The 12,971-nt window shown below is 37.8% G+C and overlaps 1 protein-coding gene across 3 annotated transcripts in view; it reads left to right on the top strand.

The window, feature by feature from the left end:
* Positions 1–12,971, top strand: part of Ralgps2 (Ral GEF with PH domain and SH3 binding motif 2) — a 141,390-nt gene that overhangs the window by 20,125 nt on the left and 108,294 nt on the right. For all 3 annotated transcript variants that reach the window (XM_045141935.1, XM_045141933.1, XM_045141934.1), the window contains exons 2-3: positions 9,199–9,338; positions 12,390–12,494. In XM_045141935.1, the coding sequence (XP_044997870.1) occupies positions 9,282–9,338; positions 12,390–12,494 (162 nt within the window). In that variant the 5' untranslated portion in view covers positions 9,199–9,281. The remainder of the gene's footprint in view (positions 1–9,198; positions 9,339–12,389; positions 12,495–12,971) is intronic.

Genomic DNA, 12,971 nt, shown 5'->3' with positions numbered 1-12,971 from the left:
GTTATAGCCTTAGCCCCCTCCTCACACCCACATGCAGATAGTCAACAAATTCTGTTAAGTGTACCTTTGAAGAAAGTCTCTGGAATTAACTTTCCCTTAAAATCACTTAGGGTAGTATGACAATCAGATTACCTTTTAGGCAATCACTTTTTAGGTTCTCCATCTTACTTCTCAGCCACGAATATTGTTTTAATTATCTTTCTGTTGTTATAATTTATTTATATATATATATTTATTATTCAAATATATTTATTATTCAAAGTAGGATCTCACTCTAACCCAGGCTGACCTGAAATTCACTCTGTACTCTCAAGCTGGCCTTAGAGAGAGAGCAAATTGGCATGCCAGGGCCTCCAGCTACTGCAGTTGAACTCCATCTAGTGCGCATGTGTGACCTTGTGCTTGCATCACCTTTTGTGTCTGGCTTACAAGGGATCTGAAGAGTCGAACGTGGGTCCTTAGGCTTCACAGGCAAGGGCCTTAACCATGAAGCCATCTCTTCAGCCCTGAATTTATTTCCAAAATAAAGTACTATGGCACGCTTCCCTCCCTCTGTAAACTATGTAGGGTCTCCAGTCACCCAGAATGTGGTTCTTAAGTGCTTTTTATTCTTTGTTCCCTTTAGAAAATCATTTTATAGCAGTATATCTATGAACATAAGGATCTTTAGACATTATTTATTTGCACACACTTGTGTGTGTGTTATGGGTGTGCCAGGGTCTCTTTGCTGCTGTAATTGAATACCTGTCCTGCTTTACATGGGTGGTTAGAGAATTGAATCTAGGCTGACAGGCTTTGCAAGCAAGTGCCTTTACCCATTGAGCCATCTTCTTAGCCCTGTAAGGATTATTTAAAATATACACTTAGGTACACAACTTTTGTGATTTTGGAAAGTTGGGCAATTCACTGGTGAAGTCTCATTCATGATCTTTTAAATTAGAAAATGTTGATTTAGAGAAACTTGTACATGTTTCTGCCTTTGCTGTTAAGTGCTTCATAAGCTGCTGAAGTCTATGTTTGTAGTTTATCTTCGTGGACACATAAATCCAGGTTTTTTGTCTTTTTTTTTTTTTTTTCCAGTTAACCAACATCCCCATCATGCCATTCTTCCATTGTTTATGACTTTGCTTGTAGTACTTCCTCTTGTTGGAGTTGTCCTCAATCATAAATTTCCACCCTATCTGCTCAGTTTCTACTTGTTAAGACTCATCCAAGGTATTAGATTCTCTGTTAAGATCCTGACACCTCCTTGGCAGACAGAAATGAAGGAATTCTAACAAATGAGGTGTGCAAAGGAAGCCTCAGAAATTGCTTTGCTGTTGGGAGAACTCCTTCCTCTTAACCTTTCTGACCATCAGTTTCCCAAACTGAATATAATCATACTGATCTTAGAGGACTGTTAGAGCAAATGAAGAATGGCATTCCAGTCTCCATAACAGCTCAATATTTACACAGTAAACAACCATGTCTTGGCCTTGAGAAGCCATGAACTTACTCAAGAGTAAATAAGAACATCTTCAAATAAATACCTGGTATTCTTTTTTTTATTTATTTATTTATTTATTTATTTGAGAGCGACAGACAGAGAGAGAAAGACAGATAGAGGGAGAGAGAGAGAATGGGCCCGCCAGGGCTTCCAGCCTCTGCAAATGAACTCCAGACGCGTGCGCCCCCTTGTGCATCTGGCTAACGTGGGACCTGGGGAACCGAGCCTCGAACCGGGGTGCTTAGGTTTCACAGGCAAGTGCTTAACCGCTAAGCCAGCTCTCCAGCCCAATACCTGGTATTCTTAATTCTCAATTAAAAAAAAAAATGCCTGTGAATTTTCTAGAACATCTTTTAATCCCCTTGCTGAAATTACTTTAAGGGGTGTGTGTGTGTGTGTGTGTGTGTGTGTGTGTGTGTGTCTAAAAACAGCATATGTAAATATAGTCATCCTTTATTATTCAGAAGATATTAGTTGCCAATATCTGCAGGTGCCCAAGTCCCCTATATAAAATGGTACATGATGACATGGTCCTGTAAACCTACATACTTGAGATGCTGAGATGGAAAGATTGTAAGTTCAAGGTCTGATCACTCTGGGCCACATGAGGTGACTGTCTCAAAAAATCTTGTGTAAAATGTTACAGTATTTTCATATGACTTATGCCCATCTTTCTGCATACTTTAACTTATCTCTAGACTAATAATACATAACTCATTGTAAATGCTATATAAAATAGTTACACTGTGATGCTTAGGTAATAATGATGTGAAAAACTGTATGTGTTCAGTACAGATGCCATTTTTGCTAATATTTTTATCTACAGCTGGTTGAATCTGGAAATTTTTTCCTTTCTTTTCTCCTCTCTTTTCTTCTTCTCTGCCCTCCTCTCCTCAGTGAGTCTCAAAACTGGAACATGCTTTGTACTTGGGACTAGCCTTAAACTTTTGATGCTCCTGCCTCTGCCTCCCAAGTGCTGGGATCGCCGCCACCACATCTAGCTGCTTGCATTGTTACTTTCAAAGTAGGATGCTTAATATTAGTTAGTGGGATTATTTAATATTAGAGTTCATAACATTACTAACACAAGTGGTGTTGCATGCTATTTGACATTCTGTAAATGTGCTTAGTACAGACTTGACCTTAGTCTGTTACCTAGTAGGCACATCTCAGTGTGATTTATTAATCTCTTCTAGATAGTGTAGGAATCAAAAGAAAAAAGAAAATTGTAATTTAATGTTTTACATGCCATGGTTTTAGTCTCAACTTTGTGGATTTTTCAAGCAGTGTTAGGACAAATCCCTAATAATATCAAGTACTTGAAATTACCTCATCTGTAGAAACTTGTAAATTCAGTAGGACTGACTAACATTGTTCTCAGTCTCTTCCTCTGTCTATACATTATTTTAAAAAATATCTTTCTAAAAGAAACATGGAAGATCATGGTAATTTAGTAGTCTCTTTATGAAGCCTCATCCTTTCCTGGCGTCCATGCTATTCTTTTTTCTTTTCTTTTTTTTTTTTCGGTTTTTCGAGGTAGGGTCTCACTCTAGCTCAGGCTTACCTAGAATTCACTATGTAGTCTCAGGGTGGCCTTGAACTCATGGTGATCCTCCTACTTCTGCCTCCCTAAGTGCTGGGATTAAAGGCGTGCGCCACCATGTCCTGTTCAGGTTATTCTTTTAGCACTGTTTCTCCACATTCAACTCCTGATGCTTCCCATCTCTTTCTTGAATTTTGCCTTCCAAGTTATCCTTCTACTGTCATGGCAGTCATCTGTAGAAAAGATTTCAACCATTCAGCGTTTGTTTATACTGTGCTAATGAACTGCTATTAAAAGTGAAGAGAGAGAGAAACCAGTTATTTAATCTGCCACACCCTCATTTTCATAGTAGTTAAACATTCAAGTAAGGGGGCATAGGGAATGATAGTTTGGCTTTGCAGAATGCGCCAAGGATTAGCAAACAGATGTGCAATTAAGACCTTTCTCTGCCTGTAACCGGTTTTGTGAGTTAAGTTAAATCACATGGCCTTTGCATTTGCTTGGTGCTTTATTATATAAAATAAGTAGACTGGATTAGTAAGCAATCTTTTTCTTTTTTACTTCCTCATTTTTAATTATGGCACATTTGCAAATTCTGATATATCTCATCACAGTAAATCCCTACAGCCATGATTCTCCATGAGGACCAGGAGTAAGGATGGGGGCCATACCTTGGAATGAGGGGGAAAGTATCAAAATGAGGGGAAACCTGGTATTTGAAATGCATCCTAATTGAGATCTTTAAAGAGATCTTTAAAGTACCTTCCATCTCTTAAGTAACACACATCCCTATTATTCTTTCAGTTTACATGAATCAAAAATATTTGTATATGCAGCTTAATTCAAAACTGCCATTCATGATCACATTTTTGGTTGTCTGGTGCTGTCACTAAAAAGTGACCACTATCGCCATCTGTTGGTGAGAGTTGTACTTTTTATTAAATGAATGCTTTCTTGGTTCTTATGAAGCTTTGCAAGTTGAGGAGCTCTGTAATTCAGGAAAATTTTATGTCCTACATACTTTCTGTTTGTAAATATTTAAAATCTAGTAGTAAAGTTATAAGAACAGTATTTTAATATTTGCCACAAAACAACCAATAAAGTATGTTGTATACTATCTTTATATAAATGCCATGTATGTTAATTTTAATATACAGTTTCTTATATATAGAAATGTCATTAGCTCTGTATATATACATGCTGTATTCACATGTATACACACATAATAAGGAATTGGCTCTTGTGATAACAGGCTGAGAAGTCCCAAGATACATAGTTGGCACACTGGAGACCTAGGAGAACCGATACATAATTCAGCTCCTCTTACATGCTACATTCCACAGTGACACACACTTGCTGCATCTTAAAAAACAATATTTTATTTTTATTTAATTATTTGAGAGAGATCTACAGAAATAGGGAGAGAGAGAGAGAGAGAGAGAATGGGTGTGCCAGGGCCTCCAGCCACTGCAAATGAATTCCAGATGTGTGCACCCCCTTGTGCATCTGGCTTACATGGGTCCTGGGGAGTTGAACCTGGGTCCTTTGATTTTTGTAGGCAAGTGCCATAACTGCTAAGCCATCTCTCCTGCCCATACTTGCTGCATCTTAAATCTGCATCTGATTCAGTTAGGTTGCTTTCATGCTTAAATTGCTAATGTATGGTTTTTTTTTTTTAAATTTCAAATACATAGTATTAAGAGTTAAATGGACTTTTAAGAGCCACACTTCAGTGGAGAATCTGGCCAAAATGCACAAATTTTCACTAAAAACTAAAACAGAAATGTTTTGAGTACATTTTATTTTTTACTTGGAACTGTTTGTTATGCAGATTTTGTGTGTGTGTGTGTGTGTGTGTGTGTGTTCGTTCAGTGGTACGGGAGATGTCAAGAGTTGTATTAGAATTACTTAGCACATTATCTTCACTGACTGTTCTATATAGGATAGCACATAACCTTTAAAAATGTTATTTTGTAGCCCCCTCCCTTAGATAGTCAGATATTTGAAAAATGTCTTCCTCTGTAAGTTATTAACTCCTAGGCCGTGGAGGTACATGGAAAGAACACCTGTGTACATGTGGGTCAGTTGACAGGTGGATCTTTCCATTGCTTCTGCAGTTTAGTACAAGAGAATCATTATCTGGAGTCACTCCTATATGCGGAATCTTTTATTTAGTTACAACGAAATAGATTTAAATCCAAAGAACAAAGTTACTTTTTTTGAGACAGAGACCCAATACTACACAACCTGAGCTTACTTGGAACCCGATGTACTCCTGCCTCCCTAGTGTAGGGGTGACACATACACCGCCGTCTAGGCTCTAGACCAGCTTTCCCCCTGCCTGTAATATTAGGTACCCTACTTGAAACAGTTGTCAGCTGTCTTTGTCACCTTTCTTTAAAATGTTAACCTAGTTTGCTCTGAAATACCATCTTTCTCTTACTTGTAAAATATATACCCTAAAGCATTTAGAATAAATATAAAATAACAGTAAAATCTAAATAGATATTTTAGTTTGAACAATAATTTGGTGAATGAGCTAGTAAAACTTACTGGGAAATAAACAATTTATATAGTTCTTTTGACATATAACTCTAAATGTAGATTAACTTAAATACTATCAACTTTTTTCCCCCTTTGCTTCTTTGGGGGTGTGTAAAATTGCTAACCTTGTCATGATTGGCTTATGGGATGGAAGCTTCTTCAGGATTATTTTTCTCTTACAGTTTCAGGGAATGTTCAAATTCATGTGAGCTACTGTGGGTTAAGAATAAAGTATAGCTTTAAGCTGGGCATGGTGGCGCACGCCTTTAATCCCAGCACTTGGGAGGCAGAGGTAGGGGGATCGCCGTGAGTTCGAGGCCATCCTGAGACTCCATAGTGAATTCCAGGTCAGCCTGAGCTAGAGTGAAACCTTACCTTGAAAAACCAAAAAAAAAAAAAAGAAGTATAACTTGTTATATTTTATATTCTGTACTAAGGTATTTTGACATTTTAGTTCTAAAGAACCAAGGATCATTTCAAGTTGTATACTTTTGAATAAATTAATAATATTTGTGTTTAATCCATATAGGTTAATCATTCTTAGAAAATTTGAAATGCCTGAAATATAAAGCTCTTAAGTTAAACCTGTAAAGTCTTTGAAAATACTCCAAAATTTGAAAAACTTGAAATCAGAGCCACTTGTAGTCCCAAGTATTAGGGATGAGGGATAGTAACCTACATGCACAAATCAGCAGTTGTGAATGGGACTCCCTTATGGAGTTTACCAAATCTCATGCTTAGAACTGCAAACTGCAGATTTAGTGTTTTTAAATTCTAAATCTCCTTTTTGTCCTAAGCGAATTTGCTCAGCATAACACTTGGTTAGTCCTAAAGTTGATTTTCCATACCTCATACATATTTTCATGCTGTACTGCTTTACTGGCCCCCTTTTCAGGGAGACTTGTTCAGGAAATCATTTTAATTAGTTGTTTTTCTTTTAAATGTCATCTGCTGGAGGTTGCACTTTTTTATATGATCAAGGAATTCTAAATTTAGAACTGGACAATAGTGGGATGGAGGTGATTGAAGCCAAAGGGCTAGAATGTGAGCACGAGAGAGCCTTTTTATTTTTTGCAAAAGACTAGAAGAGGGTCCTGAAGAGAAGGGACTGGAGAGCTTGAATGGGAAGTTAGCTGTACATTCCTTCAGATAATTTGCTTTTCTGGGCAAAAGGTATTAAAATTATATTATTCACCTTTCCTAAACTCAGACAGGTATTGGCATTCTAAAACTATTTCACCACAGAAACCTTTAATGATTCCTAGTGGCCATCCCTTCCAATCTAAAGTGCTCCACTAGACAGTTGATATACTCTGTAGTTGACCCTTTCGCTTTAAGCTCTGCCAGAGCTCATCATAAAGGTTCTCTGAATCCAGCAGGCCAGTGTTTATGTTGTATTTTCTTTCTGCACCATCCTTGCTTTGAAGTTAGTGCTTTTGTTTATATTGCCTTTACATCTACTCATGGTGCTTTCCTTTCTTACACCTCAGTTTATCTTCATTAGAGCCGTGAACATTTGCTGTTCTAGAAACTCTTTGACTCTTGAAGCCTGAACCACAGAAAGAAAGAGTGAGCTGGGCATGGTCGCAAATGTGTTTAATCCCAGCACTCTGGAAGCAGAGGTAGAAGGATCACTGGGAGTTTGAGGCCACCCTGTAGACTGTGCTAAAGTAAGACCCTGCCTCGAAAAAACAAAACAAACAAGAAAGAAAGAGAGAAAAGAGTTAAAGAGCACTTTAACTGCTGAGCTATCTCCCCAGCCCAGGATTGTATACTTTTATGAATGTAATGTAAATACTGATTTCACCTAGCATTTGGTTGCATAGCAACTTTAACAGTAGCACCTAATTGAAGTTATTCTGTGAAAAGAAAAAAAGCAACCTATATCTTGGTCTCACTTTCAGGTACCTATCATTTTAGTTGGTCAATAAATTATATATGTTTATTATTCAACATGTGAAAGAACATGTGAAGTAAGTTATAGTTCTTTTTACTATTAAATTCAATTTTTTTCTTAGCACTAGGGGGCTCTCTAGATTTATGAATTCTTACTACACTCTGCACAAAATATAAAATCATTTGAAAACTAATGTCATTGTAAATTGTCACTGCCAGACAAAGTCAGAGTTTTCAACCTGAGGCTTACATTTTTATTATTTTTGAGGGTCTCACTGTGTAGTTCAAGTGGGCCTGGAACTTGCTAACTAGCTTAGACTAGCCTTGGGTTTAAAGTCTTCTACGTCTGTCTCCCTAGTACTGGGGTTATAGGTTTGTATCACCATATCCAGCTCAAGCTGTTTTACTTTTTCTGTTTAATATTTTATTTATTTATTAGAAAGAGAGAGAGGAAGAGGCAGATATATAGAGAGAATGGGCACGCCAGGGACTCCAGCCACTGCAAATGAACTCCAGACGCATGTGCCCCCTTGTGCATCTGGCTTATGTGGGTTCTGGGGAGATGAACCAGGGTTCTTAGGCTTTACAGGCAAATGCCTTAATCACTAAGCTATTTGCCAAGCCTCTGTTCTTCTTTTATATACCACTATAACTAGATGCCAGTTCTTTTTAAAAATATTTTATTTATTATTAAGGTTGGCCTTAAATTTGTGGTTTTTCTGCTTCAAACTCTTGAATAGCTGATATTTCATACCAACTCCAGCAAAGCCTATGATTTCAAATGACTTTTCCATAGAAAGGAAATAGAATTGAATTACTAATGGCACCATGGACTTAGTTTTTAGAGTGAATAGTATAGAATTTGTAGATGAAGTTTTCCTTATGGCAAACATTGTAGATATTAAGAGTTGGAAAGGGACTTTAAGTCTGTTTAGCTCTGTCATTTTACAGAGAAGAATAAATTCTGTCAGGTAAAATTTTACTCTTGTTTATGGCATGCTATTTGTGGAAAGAAATAATAGTCATGGAAGGAATAGTTTGACTAGGATTTTGGATGTCTTGTCATATTCCTAGCTGGCTTTTCATTTGCCCACTTGCCCATGGATGTCTTTTTTATGTTAATGTGAATAATAATAACATTGTTGTTACATTGTTTATGAGTTTAATATTTTCAGTAATTAGTCTCATCTATGAGATAATGAATTGAGGATATTTAATAAATCCTAAAGCTCTTTATAAATAAATACATATATTGTGGCATTCTTGTGCCTTGTTCCAAAATATTTTATTTTATTTCTAAATATTTGTGGTATCTTGGTAAGGTAGTAATAGCAAGTTTATTAATAAGTATTGTTGACATAGAGGTAGCATTTGAACCTTGAAAATTGAGTGCTCATATCATGTGTTATTTTGCCACGTGTTTTTCATACTTGTTATTTAGATAAACATAAAAATTCTATGCAGCTTAATCCCTTTCCTCCCAGCATCTCCACTTAGTGGATGAGAAATAACATTTTTACTTCACTTATGGCAACAACTGGTTATTGAATACTACCCATTTGTTATTTCTGGTCACTTGAAACTCCCATACATGATTATAAGCAGTCCAAATTTAGTGACTTAGCTAAAAGCATAAATAAAGTTTAGCAAGTTGATGTAATTTCTTAGCATGGTGGTAGGCATAGATATGTTTAAGAAAATACATTCTAATTTTTGTTGTTGTCAACAGGAATAATGTATTTGTGGCCTTGGACATGAAGTAATCAGCCCTCAGTTGCTGTTAATATAGAATCAAGGTCTGATGAGGGAAGCATGGACCTGATGAACGGGCAAGCAAGCAGTGTTAATATCGCAGCTACTGTTTCTGAGGTAAGACATTTAAGTGACCTCATAAATATTCTTACCTGGATTTCTAATTTTTTAAGCATTATGTTTGATCACATTTAAAATCAGAATGTGAGAAAAATGACAACACTTTTATTTAGTTCAATATTTTAGTTAGCATACGAAATAATGGGCTTCATGACATTTTTGTAAAATGTATACCTTTGTACCTTGTACATATTTATCTCCCTCCCTCTTTGTGTCCCTTTCTCCCCTCCAACATATTCCCCTTTTGCTTTCATGAATACACAGAGACACATAAATTAGATTCTGCTTGTGAGAGAAAACATAGGCTATTTTATTTCCCCCCTTGTGTTCCCTATTTACTCTATTTACACTTCCTTTATAGCTTCCCTTCAGAGTTCATGTCATGTATACACATTTAAAGATAAATTCCTCCTTGGGCTGGAGAGATGGCTTAGTGGTTAAGCACTTGCCTGTGAAGCCTAAGGACTCTGGTTCGAGGCTTGATTCCCCAGGACCTACATTAGCCAGATGCACAAGGGGGCGCATGTGTCTGAAGTTCGTTTGTAGTGGCTGGAGGCCCTGGTGCATCCATTCTCTCCCCCCCCCCCCCCGTCTCTGTCTCTGCCACTTTCTCTCTCTGTAGCTCTCAAATAAATAAATAAAAACAAAAAAATTTAAAACAACAATAAAAAAGATAAATTCCTCATGAGAGAAAATATATATTTGTCTTTCTGAAGAGTACTTATTTTTAAGGTTTTTAAAAAAAAACTTTTGCTATTCATATATTTACTTTTTTTTTTTTTCTTTTTTGAGGTAGGGTCTCACTCTAGCCCAGGCTGATCTGAAATTCACTACGTAGTCTCAGGGTGGCCTCAGACTCTTGGTGATCCTCCTACCTCTGCCTCCTGATTGCTGGGATTAAAGGCGTGCACCACCATGCCCGGCAAAACAATTCTTTTTTAATGGGGAACTTTAATATGTGAACTTATTCTAATTTGATCATATTTCCATTTCATTGCCTTCTTTGGTCATCTCTATCTCATCACCATTCCACTGAGAATCCTATTTCTAGGTAGTCCTTCCTCTGTTTTGCTCTTTCTTTCTGTCCTCCATCGTCCATGTCAAGGTGGTGATGGGTTCCTAACAGTACAGGCCTTGTGGGGATATTGGTAACCACTGTGGGTCATGAATGTGCACCAGTCAGTTCATGGTGGGAGAACAGTACCCTAAGTACTCCTTCCTACACTGTGGCTCTTAGCATTCTTTCCACTCCCTCTTCCTCAATGTTCCCTGAGCCTTGGGGAGCATGATAGAGATGGCTCCCAGTATTAAGCTCTCAACAGCCTCTTATTTTCAGCTTTATCAAGTTGTTTTCTTAATATTCTGTTTATTTATTGGAGAGAGAGAATGGGCATGCCAAGACCTCCAGCCACTGCAGACAAACTTTAGATGAATGCGCCACGTTGTGCATCTGGCATCCATGGGAACTGGGGAATCAAACCTGGGTCATTCGTCTTTGCAAGCAAGCACCTTGACTACTAAGCTATCTCTCCAGCCCAGCTTTAATGAGTTTTGAGTCCCCTCAGTGCCTATTGTCATCTCCATAGAGAGGCTTCTCTGGATAGCAGTGAGAAACAGCACTCATGTTCTCTCTGCCACTTCCTCTGCCATGTCGTGGTAGAGGTGATAGAGGTTATTTCAGCAAGTGAAGCTTTCTCTTTTTATCTTCATGATCATAGATTCTAGAGAGATGCTACCACTGTTCTTTGCCTACATGGAGATGTTATACTCATCAACAAACCTCCTAAATGTGTATACTTATGCCCTTTGATTAATGCTGTTCTTGTTTTTGTTAGAGAAGCTTCTTTTTATAGATAGTGATGAATAGTAGGAATGTCCAAGACCTTAAAAGCTATTCTATGATCCAAGTAATAACCAGGCCTGATCCTGCTTAGCTTTCAAGATCAGATAAGATCAGGAACTTTCAGGCCATAGACCCTAAAAACAATTCTTATCTACCTAAGATCCTTGAAAAATAATAACGAATAATGATTACTTTAAAAGTGGAGTAAGGGGGGCTGGAGAGATGGCTTAGCAGTTAAGGTACTTGTCTGCGAGGGCTATGAACCCATGTTCAACTCTCCAGGTCCCATGTAAGCCAGACACACAAGGTGATGCAAGTGTACAAAGTCTCACATGCACACAAGGTTGTGCATGTGTCTAGAGTTCAGGCATGGTGGCACCTATCTTTAGTTCCAGCACTTGAGAGGTTAAGGTAGAAGGATCACCATGTGTTTGAAGCCAGCTTGAGGATCTGGGGAGGAGAATCCTAGACTACAGTGAGACCCTGACTCAAACAAAAACCCAAAAACACAAAAGCTGAATAGACTATGTTGGAGAATATTAGATAAAGGGTTGGGCAACTTGAAATTTCATGTTGGGTCTAGAATTTTTAGGTTCTTGAGTAAGTCATTTCTTTGTGTGTCAGTTTCTTTCTCCACACACCCTCATTTTGTCTCATTGAATACTTCTCCAGTGGCGTAAGTTTGGGGAAAGACTGCCATCCACAGCCCTGCATCGCTTAGTGGCCCACATACTTCAAATAGCATTCTTAGGCTGGGTGAGGTGGTGCATGTCTTTTATTCTAGCACTCAAGAGGTATAGGTAGGAGGATCACCATGAGTTTGAAGGCCAACCTGAGACTGGTGAATTCCAGGTCAGCTTGGGCTAGAGCGAAACCCTACCTCAAAAAAACAAAAAGTGGGCTGGAGAGATGGCTCAGCAGTTAAGGCTCATGCCTGTGAAGCCTAAGGACCCAGGTTTGATTCTCCAGGTCTCACGTAGGCCAGATGCATATAGTGGCCCATGTGCCTGGAGTTCATTTGCAGTGGCTAGAGGCCCTGGCATGCCCATTTACACACACTCTCTCTCTCCCTCTGACTGTAATAAATAAATAAAAATTAAAAATTAAAAAAACAAAAAATAAAAAATAAGGCTTTCTTCCATTTTCAAGGCTAGTTTACTTTCTTGACATTCTTTGACTGTGGCACATTTATTTCAATTTGACAGAAGAGTAGCAGTTCTGAATCATTAAGTGACAAAGGCTCTGAATTGAAGAAAAGCTTTGATGCTGTGGTGTTCGATGTTCTCAAGGTTACACCAGAAGAATATGCGGTAAGCCTCCTGCCTCTTCCTTTATACTTATTGCACGTAATTTGCACATTTGTGTTACTGAGTTAGAAGGAAGAGACTTTAAAAAAGGCAAATATAAGAATTTCTGGGGAGCATCCTACAACTATGTAACAAAAGAAGGATGGACTAGGGAAGGTAAGAACCATGGTTTCTTTTTTTTAGGGCAGCTTTATAAGTTGCCTCTTGGATTTTCTCAGTAATAATAAAGATTTAATCACAACCTATACCAAGCCAACTCTGCTTTATCAACATATCTAAGAAATATTTTTGACTGTTTAATAAACTTAAGAATTGAGAAATGAAATATGATGTATTGGACTGGGAGATGGCTTAGTGGTTAAAAGCACTTGCTTACAAAGCCTATCTGCTGAGGCTCAAGTCCCCAGTACCCACATAAAGCCAGATGCACAAAGTAGTGTATGTGTCTGAAGTTCATTTTCAGTTATAGGGCCTCCTAGT

This window comes from Jaculus jaculus, chromosome 1 (genome assembly GCF_020740685.1).
Source record: "Jaculus jaculus isolate mJacJac1 chromosome 1, mJacJac1.mat.Y.cur, whole genome shotgun sequence".
NCBI lineage: Eukaryota > Metazoa > Chordata > Mammalia > Rodentia > Dipodidae > Jaculus > Jaculus jaculus.
This window is presented reverse-complemented; position numbering and strand designations above follow the sequence as displayed.